This window comes from Botryllus schlosseri, chromosome 10 (genome assembly GCF_051294905.1).
Source record: "Botryllus schlosseri isolate E-star chromosome 10, Bs_hap1, whole genome shotgun sequence".
Lineage (NCBI taxonomy): Eukaryota > Metazoa > Chordata > Ascidiacea > Stolidobranchia > Styelidae > Botryllus > Botryllus schlosseri.
Window position 1 is genome coordinate 13,828,525 of NC_137245.1, and position 23,713 is coordinate 13,852,237.

General features: G+C 42.0%; 1 protein-coding gene and 2 long non-coding RNA genes across 5 annotated transcripts in view; 2 read left to right on the top strand and 1 right to left on the bottom strand.

The window, feature by feature from the left end:
• Positions 1 to 20,492, top strand: part of LOC145448071 (uncharacterized) — a 30,149-nt gene extending 9,657 nt beyond the window's left edge. The window contains exons 3-12 of one of the 2 annotated variants that reach the window (XM_080326397.1): positions 11,797 to 11,952; positions 12,023 to 12,078; positions 14,037 to 14,140; positions 14,205 to 14,399; positions 15,006 to 15,160; positions 15,570 to 15,699; positions 15,918 to 16,104; positions 16,175 to 16,306; positions 16,875 to 17,099; positions 18,737 to 20,492. In XM_080326397.1, the coding sequence (XP_080182523.1) occupies positions 11,797 to 11,952; positions 12,023 to 12,078; positions 14,037 to 14,140; positions 14,205 to 14,399; positions 15,006 to 15,160; positions 15,570 to 15,699; positions 15,918 to 16,104; positions 16,175 to 16,306; positions 16,875 to 17,099; positions 18,737 to 18,980 (1,584 nt within the window). In that variant the 3' untranslated portion in view covers positions 18,981 to 20,492. The remainder of the gene's footprint in view (positions 1 to 11,796; positions 11,953 to 12,022; positions 12,079 to 14,036; positions 14,141 to 14,204; positions 14,400 to 15,005; positions 15,161 to 15,569; positions 15,700 to 15,917; positions 16,105 to 16,174; positions 16,307 to 16,874; positions 17,100 to 18,736) is intronic. The other variant, XM_080326398.1, reaches the window with a different exon arrangement.
• LOC145448090 (uncharacterized) lies at positions 752 to 2,528 on the top strand. Of its 2 annotated transcripts, XR_013917802.1 has the most exons (3): positions 752 to 1,425; positions 1,491 to 1,628; positions 2,190 to 2,528. It is a non-coding gene; the product is annotated as an uncharacterized LOC145448090 (long non-coding RNA). The 2 variants fall into 2 exon arrangements; XR_013917801.1 differs by having other exon boundaries at positions 752 to 1,628.
• On the bottom strand, positions 2,779 to 4,152 carry LOC145448089 (uncharacterized). The gene is made up of 2 exons (XR_013917800.1): positions 3,001 to 4,152; positions 2,779 to 2,945 (listed from the first exon to the last, which is right to left on the bottom strand). It is a non-coding gene; the product is annotated as an uncharacterized LOC145448089 (long non-coding RNA).
• Positions 20,493 to 23,713: the final 3,221 nt, after the last annotated feature.

Consider the following 23,713-nt stretch of genomic DNA (forward strand, 5'->3'; position numbering starts at 1 on the left):
CTAAACTCTCTCGCCAGAGTCCATTCTCTCAAAGTGATTAGAGCGGTGTATGTGTAATTGTGTATGCGGTGTAGACTTGGTATCAAAGTTACAATGGAAATGATTTTATGCTGCGTACTTGATCACGGGAAAACATCACAATTGGCGATGATGCGAGGGTGCGCGTGCTTATGAAATGACGTAAATTACATCATCGATCACGGAACGGCTGGAAATAACGCTTTATAGTTCCAGCTTTCCGTATACGGCCCATGTAGCTGTTGAGCTTCGGGTCGTTTTTGGAAATAACATAATGGAGGGGCATATGTCGAGATTATGCTCCCAAAATGCAAAGGCATGTGATGCCATCAGATATCTTTTTATACTGGCAGTTTGACTAATAAGGTCCTAGGGAGAGGTGGTCATAGAGCTCGACCGATTATCGGCTCGCCGATAATATCGAGTCGATATCACGCCTGGAGAGAAATATCGGTATCGGCCATTGAAGGTAAAAAATATCGATATTTTGGTGACGTCACAACATGGTGGCATGGAGTCAAAGAAGTCGATAGAAGACGTGAGGACGGTGAATTATAAAAAATAAATGGCCAAGAAGCATATAATGCATACTGCATACAGGCAGTAGGCGTGCCTATCTAAAAAATATTCTAGATAACTAACCACCGTTATGCCCCACTGACTTCGTGGGAATCCCCCTGCAGTAATCGATCACCATGAAGACATAGTATAGATAACTAACCTACGGATAGATGGGCAACACGTGATTCACGGTCGAGAGACCGGATGCTCGTCAGATTTGTTGTCGCTTCATAGCATGAAGCGGGCAAAGCGGCAGGTTGTCGGCCAGATTGACTGTTAAAAATGCAGGTATGTTTGGTGCGGATAGGATATAGGGCAATCAGAACAGGTTATTTAGTGATACAGTACATAGCCACTGGTGCGGCTATCAAAGCATTAATATCAGGAGTATCTTTAAGGAGCCAAAGAAGTCATGATATTCACTCTTATTATTCAGGTTATCAATTGGTTTCAATATTGAATCCAGCTGCATGAGGTTTCCTTGAAATAATTTGGTTTGTATAATCATAGATATGTTTTGGTATGTATTGATAAATAAAGAGAAAAAGTTACTCGATGTGTCTGCTTTGCCTGAACATTATCATGTGACAGACTTGTTGGATATCAACAGGAATATTTTTTCAGTTACAGTATGTCAAAATTAAGGTTTAGTTTGGCTGACTAGAGCCGTCTTATGACTCTTGTAAGTGCAAAGCTGGATATACTTAGATAAAAGAAATGATGAAGTTCTATCCAAAGGAAAAATGGTGCATGGGAAGATCTTGCCATTCAATACAATTCCTTCCGGCATGCTCGAAAGGTATCATCCAAGCAGCTTGAAAAATGTTGGACTAACGTGAAGACGAGGTAAGCTTTTTGATGGAATTCTAGGAATGTGCCAGGCCAGTTCTAATGCGTATGCATTTCATCAGATCGAAAGAAGATATTACAGAGGAACGGGCCCACATGGCGGCAACTGGAGGCCCTCCAACCAAGGCAGTACCATGTCACAGATGATCCATAGCATGATACCAGAACAATTCGAGCCACATCTTCATCAGCATCTTCGGGTACGGTATGCCATAATAATGGACACTTCATGGATAAAAGCACCATATCAAGCAGTGATCCCCACAAATTAGTTTAGTCAGCGGTATTCGCTGTTGATATGTGAGCATCGCTGACTCTGGTTATGTAGGTTTTGCTGCGTGTTGGGCTACCGCTTAGCTGTAAAACCTCCAAAATCGCTCCATCTAAATAACTGTAAAACCATATGTTCGCAAACCTGAAAGCTAACACTGAGCGGAATTAGCAAAGCACAGTGATTGATAGTCGTGAGGACCATAGCCAGTCAATGGTGATCAGGGTCTAGGACATATCCTCGATGTGGTGTGGTCATCGATATTGTTTATTATTAATGAGCGTTAACTAAAATCTGTGTAAATATATACAGATGCATAGCTTCATAAGCATACCGTATAGAAGTTATTAGAATTTATACACATTTGCTATGCAATGAGGGCTTTCTAAATCATATGTCCCTATTTCAGATGTGACTTTCACGACTGCATTAGAATTTATACACATTTGCTATGCAAGGAGGGTTTCTATATCATATGTCCCTATTTCAGATGTGACTTTCACGACTGCAACTCCGGTGGTAAAAGAAACGGAAAAGACAGGGTTGCCAAGAAAGAAACCAAAAAGAGCTGAAGTTAATAACTTCATATCGGATACCATGTTCTTGGAGCATGAGCTGAAAGTGAAAAAGATTGAATTAGAAATTGACTGCTTGCAACAGCAAAGGCTCTTAGTGGAGGAGCAGCAGTCCCTTGCTGATCTGCAGTTGGTACTTGTGACCAAGCACCTGTTGATAGCAGATGCAAGGCAAAAGCTTGAAGGCTCGCCTTCACCAGATCTAGTAGTTTAAACTAGTCTACCTACTTTATAAAAGCTTTTATTTTAAGATTCATAGCTTCTGCTTGCAGCACCGTGATGTAAACTCTTTTTGTGGCATTCCCATTATTGATAGTTACTATGCCTCTAATTGCAGCACCAAGACATGAATACGTTTCTTTTGCTATGCTCATTCAACTTCATAAGCTTCGACTTGCAACACCGCACCGCGATATTAATGCTTTTTTTGCTATGGCCATAGCCATGTAACTGTGCATTATTGATAGGTACTGTTCCACTTCATTTCGTTCGGTTTTATACAAGTTTCACCGCAGTTTCTTTATTTATGATAACAAATTAAATTGTATTCCTAAAGTGGGTTTCAACGATCCGGCGTCTCTGAGCTAGGTAGGCCTCTCAGGGATCCTCGTACATCTCTTGGTGCCTCTACAACTTGCGGGATGACATCAGTTTCATTGTTGATAATGCACCTAAATTTGAAGGAAGTTAAGCGCTTGATATTAAAAAAATCAAGAAATATATTACCTGTGTTTTCTGGCATAGTTGTATAACACTGCTGTTGCAACAATCAAAGCCATTGCTGTGTCGACATTTATCCGTAGACCCAGTGATAAGCAGGAAAACACGCTCTTCCACACTCCAAAAAATCCGTTCTATAGTTATTCTGGAGGATAGTTGAACCTTGTTATATCGACGTTCAGCAGCTATTTGTCATAAAATCGTGAGGCCCCATTGGCTGCAACTTCACCTTGTGGGAATTTGATGTATGTTGAGCTTTTATGAGCTATGACAATACTGTCCAGGTTCATGTTCCAGCTCCCCAGCAACAACTTGAAAGCTTCCTGTGGCGTAAGAGTGCAAAACAACAAGGAACTTCAACAACGGGGGCAGGGGTAGACCTTTGTTGGATGGGTTGGTAAGGTCACACTGCAGGACCTCCATAAATCCACTAACACAGGCTTTCGTTAAGCCTATAGCGATCAGAACACCGTTCCTCAGTGAGGTATTCCAATCAATTATTAAAATCTGTAAGGTACTTCTGTACTTGCTGCAGCCTGTTTCCATCCACTTGCATGTAATATTCTAACATATCTATGTCCATATCCATTTTATCTGAAAGGAATGAAACACGTACCGTATGCCTGTCTGCCGATATGGAATCGGTGCCTCGTGCACACCAAAGATCCTACTAATTGTACACGCGGTGTGATACTGCACACCAAATATATTACGCTAAACATACCGGGATTCCAACCCTGGAGGGTATCTTAACATTTCATATCGAGCGAACGCACAGTAGCGAATAGTGCCAGACATGTCGAAAATGTCTTTGAATATGAAGCCTCTACTCCAATGGAGTTCAAGGATGCCTTTACTCCGTTGCGCAAGACTTGAGTTTGAGGCATCTCTGATTACTGGCGTTAGTCCTTAAATATACTCCTGATATTAATGCTTTGATAGCCGCGCCAGTGGCTATGTACTGTATCACTCAAGAACCTGTTCTGATTGCCCTATATACTATTCGCACCACACATACCTGCATTTTTAACAGTCAATCTGGCCGACAACCCGCCGCTTTGCCCGCTTCATGCTATGAAGCGACAACAAATCTGACGAGCATCCGGTCTCTCGACCGTGAATCACGTGTTGCCCATCTATCCGTAGGTTAGTTATCTATAGACATAGAGCAGCTGGATGGATAGTTGTCTGCAGAAGATTTCAATCAGTAAGAGAAATGAGAACTTCAATCATGCTGGACTGACCCTCGTTATGATAGAGAAAAGCGTCGCGTCGAAACATTTCTCTGAAGATAGTGCTATTGGTTCGGTACCAAGACCAACAGAGCTAATTATACCAGTAATGTATGAAGTCCAGAAGTCGTCTGACTGAGGCCTGCGGCGCCACCATGACAGGAAATATGCGAGCATAGAGGGCAAGAAAATCAAGCAAACGTGGAGTAAGGCCAATAATTGATACGAAAATTTTTGATTCCATGATGACATTGGCCAATCATTATTGATCAATTGATTGTTGAAATGCTGGTCATGGTCAAGGCCTAAGGGGATGGGTGGAGCAGTTGCAGACGTGGACAATTTGAGTTGATTTGCTCATTCTCTTCAGCTATTTGTTAATGATGTGCTGAAGGCTCCAGGTGTACTGCCAGAAGAATATCAATATTTAGTGAAACCATGAAGAAAAGATCCCCTGCAAGGGAGCGGTGGAACCGAAATGAAGAAAGATTTCCAATTCTTGCTGTGCCACTAACTATGGTACCAAGTGAAAGACTGCTCACTGTGTTTAGTACTATATACATCATTTATGGAAGACCACAGAAGTTCCCTCCTTGGAGAAATGGCCGAGAAATTGTGCTTCGTGAACTGTAATCTGCAACTGCTGGACTGGTGCTTTTTTGATACATTTTTATAGCCCCTATATCATTTATTTCATGTTCAAGCATATCAATGGCTGTAAAGTTGTTGAAATAAATGCTCTGAGCTGTTAAATATGGGCCTTGCGCTAGATTCCACATCTTTTGAATATCGGCTGAATATATCGATGTTATCGGTGGAGGTACTGGATATCGGTCTTATCGGTATCGGCTCAGAAATCCAATATCGGTCGGGCTCTAGTCATAACGAAGTGATTTTAATTTTTTGGAGTAATAAAGTAGATTCTGAACTATTTGCACTACTTATCCCAAGTATATGTTTTCAGCTGCTTCTACTTTACTCAACAGTGCCTTGGACAAACGCACTTACTTTTCACGCTTTGAATTTTGTAAAGGTGGTTTGGGTTGAGTTGGCATCAATTCATCGGATGGAAATGACATGAAAAACGAGTGAAATAGATTGCACTTATCAGTAGGACCATGTCACTTTGCGTTAGTCGCCAAGATGAATCTTGTAAAATTAAATGTAGTCACTTGCGAATAAACGATAAAAGTATGCGATTCCTGGACTCTAGGGTATCGGTTCTCAATCAGTGCGCCATGGCAAGACATACATTGTACAACTTGCATGTTCGCGCGATTTCATGTCCCTAGAGGTGTGGATTTAAATATGATTAGTAAAATAAAAATGCGCATATTTTAGAGGAATATGCATATCAGCGCCGGCGATTACCGCGCATTGAACAGGAGTATGACTCTAAGATAAAAGGTGGGCCACACAACATTTTCAAACCTGAAGATGGGCCACGGACAAAAATTGGTTGAGAACCCCTGCTCTAGGGCCAAGACCAGATATACTTTTCGAGACTACTTTACATTTCAGCCCTTTCTTTTTGTACTTAAACTAGAAGCCGATTCGTAATGTTCTGGAGATTGCCAATTCTACCTGTAATTGAGCGCAAAATATAGTGCATTACGTATACTCCTACTCAGATAGTAGCGCAAACTATATCGACCACATCTCTCGTAACCGCCGACAAATAATACACTCAAAGACGGCTGTAGAAGTCAATTGTTTCAAGCCTTACGGCGCTACCGCACATCTATTATACCCGCCGTGCACACGATAGTATTGTCAGTCAATCATTTCCAATTAATAACACGGTTTGAAAAGTGAGCGCCAGAATTCTGCCCAAAGGAATACGTGACGGGGAATTCGCGTGCGAATAGACAGTGGCATGTGCAGTAGATGATGTAGATCCCGTGAGGGATTGGGACTTTCAAGACTTGCTAACAAAGCCATACATCAGTAAAATACACCAGTAAAATATAAGCGATTTCGTATTATGCCTGCTGGGTATAGTGTAGATTGGAGGTGGTCACTGGTCAGTGGTCAGTAACGGTGTACGTACCGTCGTACATATATTTTTACGAAGGGCTCAAGTATAGGCAAAACTAACCATTACCCAAGTGGTTATGTTTTAGGCTACTTCCATCTTGACTTGGACAGTTGTTGGGTATACTATGCTTACACTTTACGTTTTGGAGAAAGATGTTTTGGGATAAGTTTCCATCTCGCTTATGTGTGAAATCGTGATAAGATCGGCGAGAAATATATCCGTCACAGAAACCGCAGCATATATTTCCGAAAAGTGAACCGGGGCCTACCGTAACCTAAGTTATCGCAGGCCCCGATTCATCCTATTCGTAGCGTCATTAGTGATTTTACGTTAATCGCAAAGACGCATCTTGCAATTTAGAAAGTATCCACCGCCGATCAACTGCCAAAATGTATGCGAACCCGTGACCATAACTACTTTTCAAAACCGGAAGTCATTTGGGCACCGTTCGGAAAACTCTCCTACTCGTAATCGAGGATATATTTAAGGCGTTACTTGTCCATCTACTTCACTAGAATCACTTACGACTTTGACTACCTCTGGTGTAGAACTATAGTTTTCATATTTCACCAGAATTTTGCAGTTGGGTCAAACACGCCATGACAAACGACCATATCAACACCGGTCTATCTTGGCACATCTTGAACATATCTGAAATGATTTTAATGCACGATCCAGGGATTTCTAAAACTTTAGATATCCCTGGCACGATCACATTCCGTCTTCGAATATTGGATAGGACACGATACGCCGTAGGCAAAACGTTTATTTGTTTCGCTGCTAGTACTAATTAGACAAAGCATACCTTACCGGTATGTCTACACCTGTTCTATCGCCGCACTCGCGCAATGTTTGTGGCGACTACCTCGGACACACACGGCGTCTTTGATTGCAGCAATGATTCGCCGTTAAAATGAATAGATGAAATTTAGCTGTTGTTATTGGAGGTACGGTTTGACCTTGCGGCCGAGATACCATTTATCCCAGCACTTGAACGTCGATAATGCTTTGCCATAAATCATCGTGCTCAGTTCTTCTGAAACTGTAAGTGTTGTTGTGTCGAAAAAGCACAGAAATGCGCGACTCCACACGTACATCGAACTCCCCCTCGTAATTGTTTGATTGGTATTCCTAGAACGCTAACCTGTGACGTTTACATTGTAGTCAGAAGTGCCTTTAAATCTAACGTAACGCGTAAGGCGATATGCTTTAGTTCCAGAAAAATCGCTCGCTTCAATCGAAAAAACACGTTGCGGTGCATCGTGCGGCGCGCGTCTGTACACAACTTGAAAGCTGGTGACATTTTCGCGTTATTTTAGTCTCTCTTGCAAAGCGCGCGTATTGTGGTTTGGTGAAGACGATTGTACAAAGTGTACAACTGTACGTACACTGTACAGTGTACTACTGTACATATACGTACCGCACCTTGTTCCGTGGTCAGGTTGTAACAGCTGCTAAAATCTGGTAAACTAGTATAATTAGAGCCATGATATTGAAATTTAACCGCTCCTGCCCCGAATTACAGTAGTACACCCCGTTGCGACAGGCCAAAGCGGTGTTCGAATTGTCAATTCAGTGCGTACCTGACTTGACGTAGTTACGAAGGCCTCGTGACTCTAAATCCTCTTCTCGCGTCAAATATACAGGAGTTTGCATAGTTAACACCACAAACACCCTTCAAGACTAATAATAAATATGAACTCGGATGTTTACCGGATAAACCAACGCGATGGGGTCACTGCCAAGTCTACAGTTTGTTTGTGACATCGATTCCTTGCTACAAAATATTCGAAAATGTTGCTTCATACGCGACGCTTGCATAACGTGAACTAGCCGTTTACGTCATATGCGTCAGACTGCTGATGAGGATTACGCTGTTTATATAAGTATCAAGTATAGGGCATGACTCGCTGTTTGGCGATTCCCCGAAGCCCCAAAGGATTATTGATTGCTGCAACTGCTGCACGAACAAGTCAATCATAGATCTTAACCGTACATGGTTTGATTCCTAATGGAATCTTATAAATATCATGGTATGACTTCCTACATAAAATTATGAGCGACCTGCGTTCACACCGGTTTCCTTATCGGTCACTTTACGGTTCCACTATGAGATGCATTTCAACATTCGAACACGTGTGTTATCTTGTTATTTTGCTACTACAAATGAATAGGTGTCGTTTTCTAGTATTTCCATAGTGTACATCCCGCACTCGCAAAGTTTGCATACAATATACACCATCAATAGCAAGGGATTGAAACCGGGCCATAGGGCGGACAATCAATGAATGCCTCGCGTACCAGTTTCGCACAGCTGGTAGATGGTTGATGCAATGCATAATCTTCCATGATGTATCTGGTAATTTTCACTTCGTATTGGTATGTGATGATACCGACTGACCCCGAAAGGTACAGGTAGCAGAATATGAACTTCTGATAGATGAATCATCGAACCCCGATTCGCTCACTGCATCGATGTATTGGCATTCGCTTATGGAGGTGGGAATTCCTGACCCGACCCTGCCGCTTTGATAGGAAAAATCAAACACGGATATGGTCTGTGGAATCGCAAGCTTTCGAGAAGTCACGCGCGTGACCGATTGGGGCAATATTCGACTCAGATCGTAGAGCTGCACCGAGGTTATCAGCGACGATATACTTAATCAACGACTACCGCAATTGGCTAATTCGATCAGTCGACAAGGTTCGAAATTACTGATCAATTTGGCAATAAGAGATTTCATGCTCTCCTGTCGGATTTCGACACCACTTGTACACAACTCACAGCTACATTACCCGTGATATAGTCGTTGTACCAAGTTGAAAATGTGTGGATATGCGGACTCTTGTTCTGTCGACATCGACTGTAGTATACTTAGCTTAGTGTTGGAGGTTAATGTAGGCTCCTCATCACAACTAAAACTACGGAGCAGTGTCATACATCATTCCAGAACCAAAGTGGGCCGTGCAATCATCCCTTAGTAGTGGGATCACCGATACCAGCGTGTGGTATTGGGGTAAATCGGTGTTTCCCAAACTTCCTTTTCACCTTTAATGTGCTAGAATGAGTCCAGCATTGAGTCGCTTTTCTAGTATCAATAAAATAGACTGAACATTCTTATATTTTCGTGCCCCCCATCCCCTATCTTTAAAAATCTCCCCCAATGGGTCGATATCGCTGAGATACAAGTATTGTGATTTAAATTTGAGAATAGCCGGATTGACGAGATCTTGGCCAGATTCGGATATGAAATATTGTATTATCCGGAGTTCTTGCATAATGCATATACGACTACATTTCACGAATTTGTTCTCTACCGAGAATGATGAATTTCGCTGCGGATCTCACTCAAAATATCCCGTACTTGATTTTAATTTGAAAATAAGAACCCCACGGAACTTAATCCTCGGGATCTTTCGTCTGTACGGCGGCAGCTGTGAATTAATTCGTCGGATCTCTTTCCGATTGCAACATGTACGACGTACGTCTTCGTTGCCATCCTTTCGTTTTAACGCAATCCTGTAAGTTCATGAAATGTGCTTGGGTGAGTCACGCTGCCTGAGAAATTTACTCCGTTACACAATACCCATGGTACCGACTACGCGTTTGCTGTATTGACCCCTTGTCACCTCTCTGGTAATGGGATGGACTTGGTACAAAGTATCACTACGTCAGTTGATATATGATTTAGTCGAGCACAACCTCGCGCAGTTGAATTCTGGATTGCATTCACTACGTTTTATCTGCAGTGTAAACAGGGGGACGAATATGCGTATTTGAAGAATATATTCATGTTGCAATAAACCGCGATGTTTTCGGCTAACAGTCAATGTGATTTTACAATACTCTACTAGTTGCTGACGATTACTCCTGACGAGTGTCACCCGAAATATTCGGATTCATTTTAATATGAACATACTACTCAATTGCACATTGAAGTTCTGCACTACCGAGGAGCTTTTCAAATAGCCGTTTTTACCATGGCGTGCTAATTCCGGTGTCACTTACTGGCATGTAATTCGTGTACGCGTACCACTTTCTTGTGCCTGTTTTGGGTGGTACACGGAAGCGAAACCCACTACACCCGTGGGATGAGAAATGGCGCATTTGACCTATTTAGAGTAACTGGTTCGTTTGATTAGTATTTTTTTATCAATTCAAAACATCACAAGATTGCGAATAAATGTAAAGATGGGAAGGTGTCAAAACGATCTATGGCAGTCTTTCAATAAAAAAATGTAAATAAAAGGCACGCATAGTACTACACACTGAAAGAAAAGTGATAGAATATTGCCTAAGAAGGAAAGGCAAGGAAAATGAAGTGCCATGTGTCTGTGGGCGAAGCGGATGCTATATCGTGGCCCCGCAATATGCACACTTGCACAAACTAGTTTTCACTCAGCAAGATCTGTTCAATGTCTGCTAATATAAATCTATACAAGACCAGTCATTCCTATGACAGGCTGGCAGTACCTAATTTTCAAATGAACCATGTGCGATTATACGGTTTATAAATACGTATATTGTTCATAGCTTATCTCTAAATATCATAACGAAGATTCGCAAATCCATGTCTCATCAGTGACATGGTCGGTTTCGGCTTCGACTTTAGGCGTACCGCACGAGAATACTACATTAATGCTCGATGATGTTACATATATTCATATAGTAATCCGACCTCGCCTCGAATTATTCTGTTCGAAGATGTGGTTTGGCGTCTCACAAGCATTATTCCGCGGTATAAAAATGTTATCCACGTAATCGCGCCTAGCTTCACTATACACGCACGCGCAATCACACATACACACACATTGAATGACGGATTTCGATGATGCGTCATCAAATATTTAACTATTTAGACAAGATATCATAATAAACAAGTTATCTGCGAGACTATACGCTAATGTTAAGCGGCTAAATATTTGCGGGTACTCTATCGCAGAGATAGGCGGATGTAGCATCGTCAAATTACATTCGGGATGTGAGCTTTAAATCGAAATTCTGATTTCAGTTGTCCCCTCAACTCGTATAAAATTCGCAATTTACGGATTCACAATTAACGAAATCTACAAGTTGCTCAAAACCGAAAGAACTTCAATACACAAGTGAATTAAATATTCATATTGAAATAAACCCGAATATTTTCGACTGGCGTTCGTCAGGGGTAATCGTAAGAATCGTAATCGAAAGAACTTTATATATCACAGAATATGATAATAGTAATAATCCATAGCCACTGCATAAGTCCTAAATCAATATCTTGTCCAAATTGAGCCGACGAGACTCTCATCCTCATACCGCAGAAAAATTATCACGCGGTACTGGGGTAACTGTACTAGTTTACGGTGTATACAGTCCCAATGACTCGCGTTCGCGATTTTAAGTCTGTGGGCTAACTAACCGTGTAAAGTGGCAGTCAATACTTGATTTGATTGATTACTTGACACGGCCAACTCTTGCGTATTGGAATTCTCTACACTTGACCGACGACGCGAACCGGCATCCCTTTAAATTTGCACTGTCTCCTTCAGAATATACAACCCGAGCCGGAGTCGCGTAACGCTCTGCTAGACGACGAAACCTTAACAGGCGACGAGTTCCAACACAACGTGGCGAAGCTTGCCAGGGTGGTCGCGAGACTTCAGAAGCTGCTGACGAAATCCAAAGCCAAAGTGAAGCCGAAACAGGTGCGAGAGCACGGGCACTGAGGGTGTCGACGGATGGCGAGCGTGTGATAACGTCTGTTTTGTGCTGCAGGTGCCGCGAATCTCGAATGCTACTGAGCTTATCGCCTTCTCGGAAAGAGTGCCCATGTATGTAGACAGCCCGTGTATGTAGACCGAGTAGGATTATAGCTATAACAATGTTCGGTGTAAAGATATCATAGCGACCAGGTCCGAATCTGAGTATAGAGGCGGATGTTGTCAGCAACGAAAAACCTTTAGATTTTCGAAGTATACTCAAGTCGGTTTCGCCTGAAGTGGTTCTGATTTAAGATTAGTTCCGCTTCTACTTGCACCGTTATTTAGGCAAAAAAAACGACTGGCTTTTTACACTTTGAATTTCTAATAGTTGAAAGTAGTTTTTGAAGTAGTTTGTGTCACTTCTACGAGTGAAATCGTCACAAGAATTGCGTGAAACAGTAACTGCTGAATATGTTTTTTAAGATTGTACCTATTTGTAGCGTCGTGAAACTACATCCTTGTCTTTATGGTAGGGTTTTAAGACCAACGCTAAGCTATTTGAACGCGTGCCTTTTGAAGTAATCGTAAAATATCCCACATCACGCATAATGCTGGTCTGTCGACGTAATTTTGCGAGCAGCAGTTTACGATTTGTCGAATCTTCATCGTTCGATCTCTCGGTTCAGTGCAATATAAAACCACGCAGAAGCGGTTCCTTATTATTGCACTACCTTTACCTCTAATTATATTGACAGAGCGGCCACGCCTGCATAAGAAACACGAATTCGTGCAGTGACTCGATTATCGGCACGTAACGGTAGCCACCACGTTACGATGAGTGATTGACCTAGCATACAGCTCATCGTGATCAAATAGTAAAATAACTGTCGCGTTTTGAATGCATGGGTGTGATGTAAAACCACAGAGTTTGGAAAATGAATGAAAGCGGGTCGGAGTCGTTGTTATTTGATATTTATGGTCGGACTCGAACGCGCAACCCATTGGTGATGCAGCCGTGGAACTTATCACTAAGCTATCTCACCACGCATGTCGGAGTCGTGGGTTGGTGAGGCTTATACCGGGGTTGTAACCAAGTCGTAAGGTTCCGAGTCACAATTCAATCTCACTTTTATAGTTTTGACTCAGGTCAAGTCGAGTCAATTTCAATTCACCCCGACTCAAGTCCGAATCCAAGTCAGTGAGTTGAGTGTTGAATCCGAGTCATTATGCTCATCGTTCAGTTTTCTGTTCAATCCGGTTCGACCCACTTTTGTCAAATCTGCTCGAGTGATATAGAATGGCTCGCATTCATAATATCGTAATTTTAGTCAATCCTAACAGTTTCTGGCCCTATTTATTAAGTATCAGGACTGATAGACGAATAGCAATAATAAGGTGACTTCACTATTCTTCGCAGTTACAATGTAATGTCTGTCTTGGCCGTACTAGTCTCGAGTCATATGACTTGGTTCGAGTCATGCACAATGACTCGAACTCAAGCCGAGTCAATACAAACATTGATTCGAGTCATTTTACGCGTTTAAAAAAATGACCGGATTCACCGAAAAATCGTGACTCGAGTCATTACAACCCTGGCTTATACATTCAATTTCCCAAGCGAAATTTAGCGATCGTAAACTCCACCTGTTACCTGGCAGAATCGTACTTGAATCCACCCCAAATAAATCCGTATCAGGCGGTCGCAAATGAATTTCGATAAGACTTGTGCTTTAGATTTTTAGAGATGGTCAAAGTAGCCATTGTTGGTACTCAAATAGAGATAAATGTAACGTTATTATGATTTTACTTATAAGCACGAGGGAAACATAATCCAAAACAACTGCTTTCTAAGTTACAAAATCCAAAGAGGTAAAAGTATGTAGTTTAGCCTAAAAAAACTGTTGCAGTGGAAATATATTCTGAATACATACCCATTCACCTGAGTAAGTAGAGCAAGTATAGCGAAACCTACTTGAGGAATCCGAAAACGTAGACCTACTTCGTTACTGATCGATGCTACGTATCATAGTGCACTTCGCAGTGTTGCGGTAAAATTGCGTCACTGGTTTCTGCTGTTTTCTTTCCAGCAGAACTGATGTCGCCATCTCGGAAAGTAACAAAGTGGTGGTACCGGCGCTGGAGTCGAATCAACCCCGAAACGCCAACGAACCCAATGTTGACGGAAGTGGCGGTAGGCGTATTCCCTTTCCATAATTTGACCTATAGATAACACGGCTTATATTCCGATAACGAAGGAGCGCATGTCGGCCGAACGCTAGCACACACACACAACACACCCAACACATCCAAGACACCGACGCTCGCGGGGCGTGAAGATGTTTCGACCGTGTCTCGGAATGGCGCCGAGCCTGCCAGTGACGACGAGAGTGTCCGGCACGGATTCGATTTCCATCGAACGAATCCGAATAAAGAGGAGAGCCGCAGTAGAGGTAGGCGAAATCGCGTGTCTACTAATTTGCATTGGAAAGGTTTTGCGCGTTTGAAATACACCGCAAAGGGATACTGGTATTGGTCTACGTTCTTAACCTTTACGAACCTGGCGAACTCTTAACGCTAATTTGCAAGCCTTAGCCGAACCTCAAATTTTCGTCCATAGTCACAAAAGCACATCTATCACATTACACTTCTGGCACATTACAAGGATACAGGTGCGTGAAATGAGATTACGTTCATCAACAACAGTGTCTTAAAGAATATACCCATTAAGCATGATTTTCAATCAAAACAAAAAGGTTAATGGTGGAAATTTACTGCAAATCATTGCCACTTTTGCTGCACGAGTCGGATATGTGCCTTGAGCTCCAGTGAAACCGTGAGACTGGTTCACTGCACTGTTGTGCTTCGAAATCTTTTGTAAATGATATTCAGAGGCCTGGCGCTAAGTTATACGCGGCGTGAAAGCAATGCTGTGTGTCGGTACACGGATAATTTCAAAAATATGTTACAAAGTCTCTCTGTGATAGCTACGAACTGTAACTTGATATTAGGGTCCCAAGAACAAGGCGTAGTTTGCCCAAACCAGATGTGTTTTGCAGAGTTGGATTTCGACTCTGAAGAAGACTACGCATATGAGTACGACGACAACGGAGATCTTGTGACTGAGAAAGTTGAACGTCCATTTAGTACTACAAGTACAACGACAACAGCAGCAACTACTACCACTACAACAACAACAACTAGCGCTATCTCGGTATGTTTCCATTTATGTAGTCGTTTTATATTTGTCCGCCGATATAGCCTGACTTTGTCTTCTCATAATGACACGGTATGCATCCCAAAACGCATTGAAACGGCATTTGATAGGGTGCTGGGTCTTGGTAAAGATGATCATTTGATAGTAAATTTGGATTTCAAAGACCGAATTTGGGTCATGCTCATCGAGATGAATCATCTGCCCCACCAGTAGTTTAAATGTGGTATGGTGCATGGTCGATTTTCACGTCGCACGTAAATTAAGCAGAGTACCGCAAAATCTCGACTGATTAGTCGCTTGAAACGTATAGAGCGCAGGAACTACGTATTATCCAAATTTACATGCCCATTGCTCATCTCTGGTCGCTGGTGTGGGGATAAATTCAGCTTCGTTTTGTGCATTGTAGGAATCGACGGCTTCGAACTCAACAGACGCCAACGATGACTACGAAGACGAGTACTATGATGACTTCGATATTCTCACCACCACGGCAACTACCGAAGCAGCGGAAATAACGCAAGGAATTGGTGGAATCGGTCAGTTTTCTCTGTTTGAAATGCCACCTGTTTTGTTCCGCGCGTAAAATTTGATTAAAAATCGTTTCATATCTGCCGTACTAGTGTAGGACGGATTACCCAGATATCATGTAACAAACGTTATAAGTATGTCAAAGGTTTCAACTCCGTGGAACCTCTGAGACTGACTCACCGATGCCAGGCTAAGAACCACTGGTTTATACTCTTCGCAATCTTAGACACCTGCGGCACGCTGTATCGGATTTCGCGGCCCCGAGCGGTTGGCGCGTTCGGCAGGAGAGAAGGCGCGTGGATGCGTGACGTAATTCGCGACCCGGACAACCCTGCCCGCGCGCAAAGAATCTACGTCACCAATTACTATTTCGGGAACATCCTTCTCGAATTCGACGACCTCGATAGCATGAAGTGAGATAGGATTGGGACTTTTTTTTATATATATAATTGGTACTAAAAATCGACATATTGTTCTGCTCAGAAAGTCTCGGATCGGAAATTCGTACGTTCTCTCTCACAAATGGATCGGTACGGGGCATATCGTCTACAACGGCTCGTTCTATTATAACCGGGCGTTTTCCACGTCGCTGATCAAATACGACCTGAAACGAAGGTTAGTGCGTTTGGCATCTGAATGTAATGTATGCTATATTCTTATTTGGCAGTGTGCTGTAACCAGAGGCTGGCGAATTATTCAGCGTTGGTACTCAAGTAGAGGTAGAAGGAACGGCTTTTAGTACCGGGTATTTTTAAGAGGCCTTTAGCAGTTAATAGGGGCTGACTACGTTTCAATATATATATTGACGACTATAACGCTGAATGACACTACAAATAGGTATGACATTCAAAAATACATTCAGTTCCCTTATAGGATTTATTTCTGGCGGTTCTTATCACAATTTCACTCATGGAAGTGATGCAACATTGTCCCAAAACTACTTTCTACTTTTAAAAATCCAAATGGAAGACAGCAAGTAGTTTTTCGTAAAATTGTTCAAGAAGAAGCGAACGTTGTCTTGCACTTGACCATGTAGTGCAAGCAGTAAAAACTCACTTTAGTGCTCGGAAAATGTAGAAGCACTTTGTTACTGACCGCCTCTGCTTTATTATTACTGCTTAGTGCTAATGTTCATTAACTAGTAGTCCATGGTCAATGACTTCAATTTTTATTTCCTTTACAGAACGGTGACTGCGTGGAGCAGATTACCCAACGCCGTGTACCGGACCTGGATGCCACGCAATTGGAAGGGGCACTTTTTAGTGCACCTAGTAGCCGAAGAACACGGCCTCTGGGTAATTTACCCATCGAGAGACCCGTACCGGTCGCAATCCAAACTTACCTACATCGTGAATAGAATCAACCCCGTCGATTTGAGCGTGATGGAGTCTTACAAGACTAAAGTGAGGTAGGTCACTAGTTTCGTGCTGTCGAAAACAATCGATGGAACACTTTGCGAAAGTCCTGCAATGTTATGTTTTGGGTACTCTCAAGTCGTGTTCGTGTCGTCACGATCATTATGCAAATGTTCGTTCCTGCCATGTGGGTGGAGAGAGAGATACAGAGAATTTAATCATCGTCGCAAAAATGTAATTTGAATTTTACATGACACAAACATATTGATTTATGCAGTACCCTAAATGTGGTCCATGAAGGAGCTCTGAGAAAAATAAAGATTTTTAGGTATACATGATGAAATTTGCGGAATATGTGAAGTGATCTGGTGATCTAATTATAGGAGAAATTGGACTTGGATTGTGTGGGTGGTCAAAGCAGTAAATAGTGATTCTCATGTACAGATAGAAGTGATACTGTAATCTTTTCACTTACAAGTCGAAGTAGCGATTTTCAAGACACGCAGAAATTACTTCAAGTTGAAGTAAGAAACAAAACGTTTGAATATTCTTCGGTTGAGTCGACCAGGGTTGTAATGACTCGCAATTTTTGGGGACTCTACTTCACTCGAAAACAGTGACTCGACTCGAGTCAATTTTTGTGCTTACTCGACTTGCACTCGAGTCATTGTGCATGACTCGAACCAAGTCATATGACTCGGGACTAGGACGGCCAAGACTGGCATTTCATCGTACCTTCGAGGAATAGTAAAGTTACCTCATTATTGCTATTTCGTCTAGCAGTCCTGATACTTGGAAAATAGGGCCAGAAACTGTTAAAACTGAGGAAAATTACAATATTCTGAATGCGAGTCATTCTATATCACTCGAGCAGAGTTGAAAATTGTGGGTTTGAACGGATTGAGCTGAAAACTGAACAGTGAATATAATGACTTGGACTCGGACTCTAGTCAAAACACGATGCCTCGGATTCGACCCTCTACTAACCGACTTGGACTTGACTCTATGGTGAATTGACGCTGACTCGACTTGACTCGAGTCAGAACTATTAAAGTGAGATTGACTTGTGACTTGGATACAACCCTGGACTAACCAAAATTGCCAATGACCCTACCCTAAACAGTACACATAGGTAGAATTTTCCGAAATATATTCAGGTTTCGGCGTACGGGAGATATTCCACGCGGTTCTTACGACAATTTCAGCCATAAAATGGATGCAAACATATCCCAAAGCTATACTTTCTACTTACAAAATCCAAATTGCAAAAAGTAAGTAGGCTACTATTGCGTAGAATCTGTTGAAGTAGAAGTGGAAATATTATAGAGACATGACCACCCGAGTAGGCCTATGTAGTGCTAGTAGGCAAAACCGTGATTACCAGGGATATCAAGACTAATCTAGAATATAAATGTCTCTTTTGAGTGCTCCGTTAAACTACTAGGTTAAACTACTTCGTTACTGACGATCTCGTTCTGGTTAGTGTTGGATCAACTGTCGATTTTCATTGTACCACATGCTCAAATGTCAGGTGACCCTCTCGACCGACTCTGGTTTCCGCCGTATTAGACACGTCCTGTAACTCTGTGACGTCATTTTGTTTCTCGCAAAGTCTCCCAAATCTTACTACACCGCCCAGGGATTACAGTATGAGCACCGAAATTATCAACCCCTCTGTCTTCTATTGCAGGCAATCTCCCTCACATTTCTTTATGATCTGCGGCATCCTGTACACGACCACCGGATACGACTCACGGCGCGCCACAGTCACGGACGCTTTCGACACGAAGACGATGGCGAAACGGTCGATATATTTGGGGATAGAGAACCTGTATTCCTACGCGGTGCAGTTTTCTTACAATCCCGCCGACAAGACGGTGTACGCTTGGGACAACGGCAGACAAGTCGAATATAATGTCATTCTCGCGCAGTAGCTCGGTTTTATGAAGAGGCCCTGCGTTTCGGCAAGCCTGGAACGCGCGTGTTCAAACGGTCGGGAAGGAGTTTCCTGACGCGACACCGGCGTACAAAACTTGCGTCGATACCCCGACTTATGTGTTCCCGTTGCTGTCCGGGACTCGCTGGCGAAATGGGATCTTCGGTTGAAATCGGGGGATAATGTATATTTTGTACGTTTACGTTAATGATTAGAGCCCTACTGATATCGGATTTTTGAGCGCATACCGATAAAACCAATAAGTTGCACCGTCACCGATAACCCCGATATATTCATCGACATGGACAGTCAAAAGATATGCCATGTCGCTTAAGGCTCATTTATAAAACTTCGCGAGTGCATATTTGAACGGCCATTGCTATGCTTGGACATGGATCTCACTGGAACGGCAGCGTCTTGACACTTGTAAGCTATACAATATTAATTATTGCCCACTGCCCAGTCTGGCAGTCCCAAATAATAAGGCCTTGCTACCATTCTGTGACATCACGAAATAGCCGGTGACATTTTATCACTAACGGCCGATACCGATATTTCTATGAAATAGTGATGTCGACTCGATATTAAGGGCCAACCGGTCCGGCTATAGCAATGATGCTACTCTACATAAAGGCCTATATATATTGTGGAAGGCTTATTTTCTATCGCCGAACGATATTTCGGTATCTTTAAATGTACGTATATCGGATCATATCTGGTCGTTCGAAAGATCATTTTAAACCAGTAAGTATTATCATTTCAACTGTAATTCGTTTGCTTCGCCCTACCTCGTGTTCCGCCAGTGACTTTATGCGATCTCAAGTCACTGGGATGTACCATCATTTGGCATTCAGACTTTCTTATGATTCGGTGATCAGTAATTAACGCATGCTGCGCAGTATTGCGAATTATAAAAAAAATGTCTTTTCCGCTTCGCGAACAGCGCAGGTTACCTAGGTTTACCATACGTCCTCCTTTAGGAGGATTTGTCCTCCTTTCTCGGGTTTTTAAAAGTGTCCTCCGAGGACGCCTAAATGTCCTCCTTTTTGGCAATTCGTCCTCCATTACATCAAGATAATGGACAAATTTGGTCAAAGTGTCCCTACCCGTTTTGAAAAAAATGGTAATCCTAAGGTTACGGGTTTATTTTACCCGTAAAAATCCCGCAAATACTGCCGACTTGTAAGATTTTGGATAATCCGATGCATTTGCATAAGCGTAGAAAATATGCTGTTACATATACGCCACGGCGACATCCGCGCCATGCTGCTATTTCGATATCCGTTTATATTTTACGTAAGTCGTATGGACAATACGGAATATTTGACACGTCCTAGTGTGCCATCGCCCGCACGATAATATTGCATCCTTGCTGCTTCTCTATCGTTTTGAGTTCGCTTTGAAAATATTTCATATTCTTCGTGTCTTTTGCATTTATATTTTTATCTCTGTTAGTTCCGAAGTTTTTGTTATGAGCCAGCGGCATATTAAAATGCTCAAGAGCTTTGTACTGTGGGTTTAATATGAATATTAACAGTGGGATGAAATGTAACGGTTGCATGCCCTCGAAACAGACTGGTGCATAGTATCACCAGAAGTGGCCAAAGTAGTAAGCGTTGTTACTCTAGTACAGGGGTAACCAACCTTTTTAAAACCAGGAGCAACTTCTTGGTTACTGAATAACGCGACGGGCTACAAGTTACTCCCACCATTTACCCGTGATTGGTTGAATTTCTTCACCTTGACATTTAGAGCTCTGGATAGGGTTTCCGCTCCTTACCAAGTAAAGACAAATTTTCCCAGGACGCACGCCCGCGTATTCCAGTTCAACTGCGTTGCCACACTGGGCGCCGAGATGCCAATCTGCGAATCGAATCTCGGAAATATTAACCAGATTACCTTTCGGACGAGCAACGTCCTTAGGGCGTGTTCCACTTCTATCCTCAGGGCTTTCATTTGAATATTTGCTAATGCCACCAGGGGCGACTCATCTGGACCTTACGAGCGGCCTGGTAACCGTGGGCACCGCGTTGGGGACTCCTATGCTCCAGTACAAATAACGCTGTAATTTCTTGTTGTATTCCAGTGTCAAATGCGTGCTGCGTGTATCTAACACAGGGTGGCTAACCTGCGGTTGTAGAAGGAAATTCGTGCGGCCATGAACAAGTAATTCGTGCGGCCGTCGACATACAAATTGAATTTACGAATTGACTACCGAACATTTAAGAGATTTCAATTAATCTTGAAATTTTCATTTTTCGATTTTAATATAGTAGCGCCCTTTGTAACCTGAACCCCACAGTACAGAAGAAAAGAGGAAAATGATGCACTCCACCTAGAGATACCAAATTGAAATCGTGTGTTCCTGACGAAAGAAATTTGTTTCTGGTACGTTTGGGCGATTCCAAATTTTCCACTATACCGACAATCCTGATGGGAGGTCAAGAAAAAACAAGATGTAACAAAGTGACTAATAACAATTGGCCAGAGGTGGTCAGAGTAGTCAAGAAATCTACTCAAGTAGAAGTAGAAGTAGCGACGAAAAAATCTACCCAAGTACGAGTAGAAGTACTTCTTCCATAAGCAACCTAAAACTACTTGAAGTAGAAGTAGAATTGACTGACTTTAAAAGTACTCAAGTAAGTAAGTAGTTATGAAAACGATCCTAATTCGTTCACATGGATCGTAAAATGGTGCAAATTGAGCTATATGCGACAGGTGACGAGCATGATTCATATTGATGCATACCAGCAGGTATCCAATTTTAGATATCATAAGTATTCGTCCACATCATGGGATGAAAATGATAGTATTGATATGGAAATGCGATGCTAATCATCTGTTTTCTCGAACAGCACGTTTTAGAAAATAGCATGGTATAGCGCCATTCCCCATATTGTAAGGCCCGTAGTTCAGTCGAAGAGCAATACGGAGAAGTTGTATAGGATACGGTGTAAGCACTTAGCGCGATTAGTAAACGTTAATAAAAAATATGGCGGACCGTAAAAATGCCATATTGTGTAGCTTTATTTCCAGAAATTGCAGGCATTACTACACTTGCTTTTATACTTCAATGTGTATGTTATCCAAATAAAAAAACTGATAATAATTATAACTCAAAGTATTTGATACTGGGAATTGAAAGTGAACTATAAATACTACTTCTAAAAGCAGAACATGCATTTCATGTTTTTAGTCCAGAAAGTTTCAAAGGTGGTATGCTAAAACAGCTCTAAAACTAAAAAAAAAAAATTCAGAGTCCACTTTCCAGATTTGGACACGCCATGGACATGCTAGATTACGATATGACAGGTAAATGCCAGATTGCGAAACATCAGTTTCAAGCGTTATGATCAGCCATATTTATTGTGATGAATTATTTGATATGGACGAAGGGCGACAATGTGGCGTGAACGGAACCACGCCAACTCTCTACCTAAATTATATTCACCGATACTTTCGTGAAATCATACTGGTCACTTCGTATCCAGCACTGCGCGCGAAGGGCGACGAAAATTCTAGGATTTACTAAACTTTTATGAAAATTAAATGTTGATATACTCCGTGAAAAGAAAACAACCCCGAAATTCCTCAGGCTATCTTCCTGATTGGAAGATTGAACTACTTCTACTTGACAAACTGAAAATAGCGAAAAGTAAGTAAGTAGATCACAAAATATAACGAAGTAGAAGTAGAAGTAGCGAAAATCAGATCTACTTGAGTAAGTACCAGAAGTAGAGGATAACTACTTGAGTACTTCGAAAAAGTATAAGTACTTCGTTACTGACCACCTCTGCAATTGGCCCACTCGAAGAGCCGTCATCATTTATAACTTTGCTTAAATTTTCAAAAACACCACCTCCATCAACTCTACCGGGGAATCTGATCACAGGGGCTGAGAAAGAATAAATCTTTGATGGGATTATGAGAAACTACTAATATTAATATTGATCTGATATCAGTATATAGCAGTATAGCCTAATCGGGGTTTCTGATATAGTCCTGTAAGTAGGCTACATTTTTCAGTTGACTAAATTAGCCCAGAACATATTCCACTTTTGGTTGGTTTGAAAAATAATTTCAAGCTCTAGATAGCATATAGGCCTACAATTCCACAATGCATCTCGCACCCCCTGATGTGGTGGTTCTTGCCTCCAAAGGGTCCACACACCCCTGGTTACGAATCCCAAGAATAGAAATGTCCAACAATCATCGAAGAATCCGTCGGTGTTACAGCTGTGGAGTATAGCTGATCTTCTACCGCATACCGCAAACGGTAGTTTCAAACGTTATGGGAGGCCATACTTACTGTGATGAAATATTTGATATAGGCGACAATGCGGTGTGAACGGAGCCACGCAACCCGGTGTCTAAATTATATTCAGCGATACTTTCGTTAAAACACATTTGTCACTCCATATCCACTGTGCGCGAAGCGTTACGAAAATTCTGGGTAATACATGACTATTATGAAAATTAAATGTTGGTACTACGTGAAAACAGCCCCGAAATTCCTTAGGTCATATTTCGTATTGGGGGATTAAACTACTTCTACATGACAAACTGAAAATAGCGAAAAGTAAGTAAGTAGTTCACAAAACATTACGAAGTAGAAGTAGAAGTAGCGAAAAAAATATCTACTTGAGTAAGTACCAGAAGTAGAGGAAAACTACTCAAGTACTTCGAAAAAGTAGAAGTACTTCGTTAGTGACCACCTCTGAATATATACAC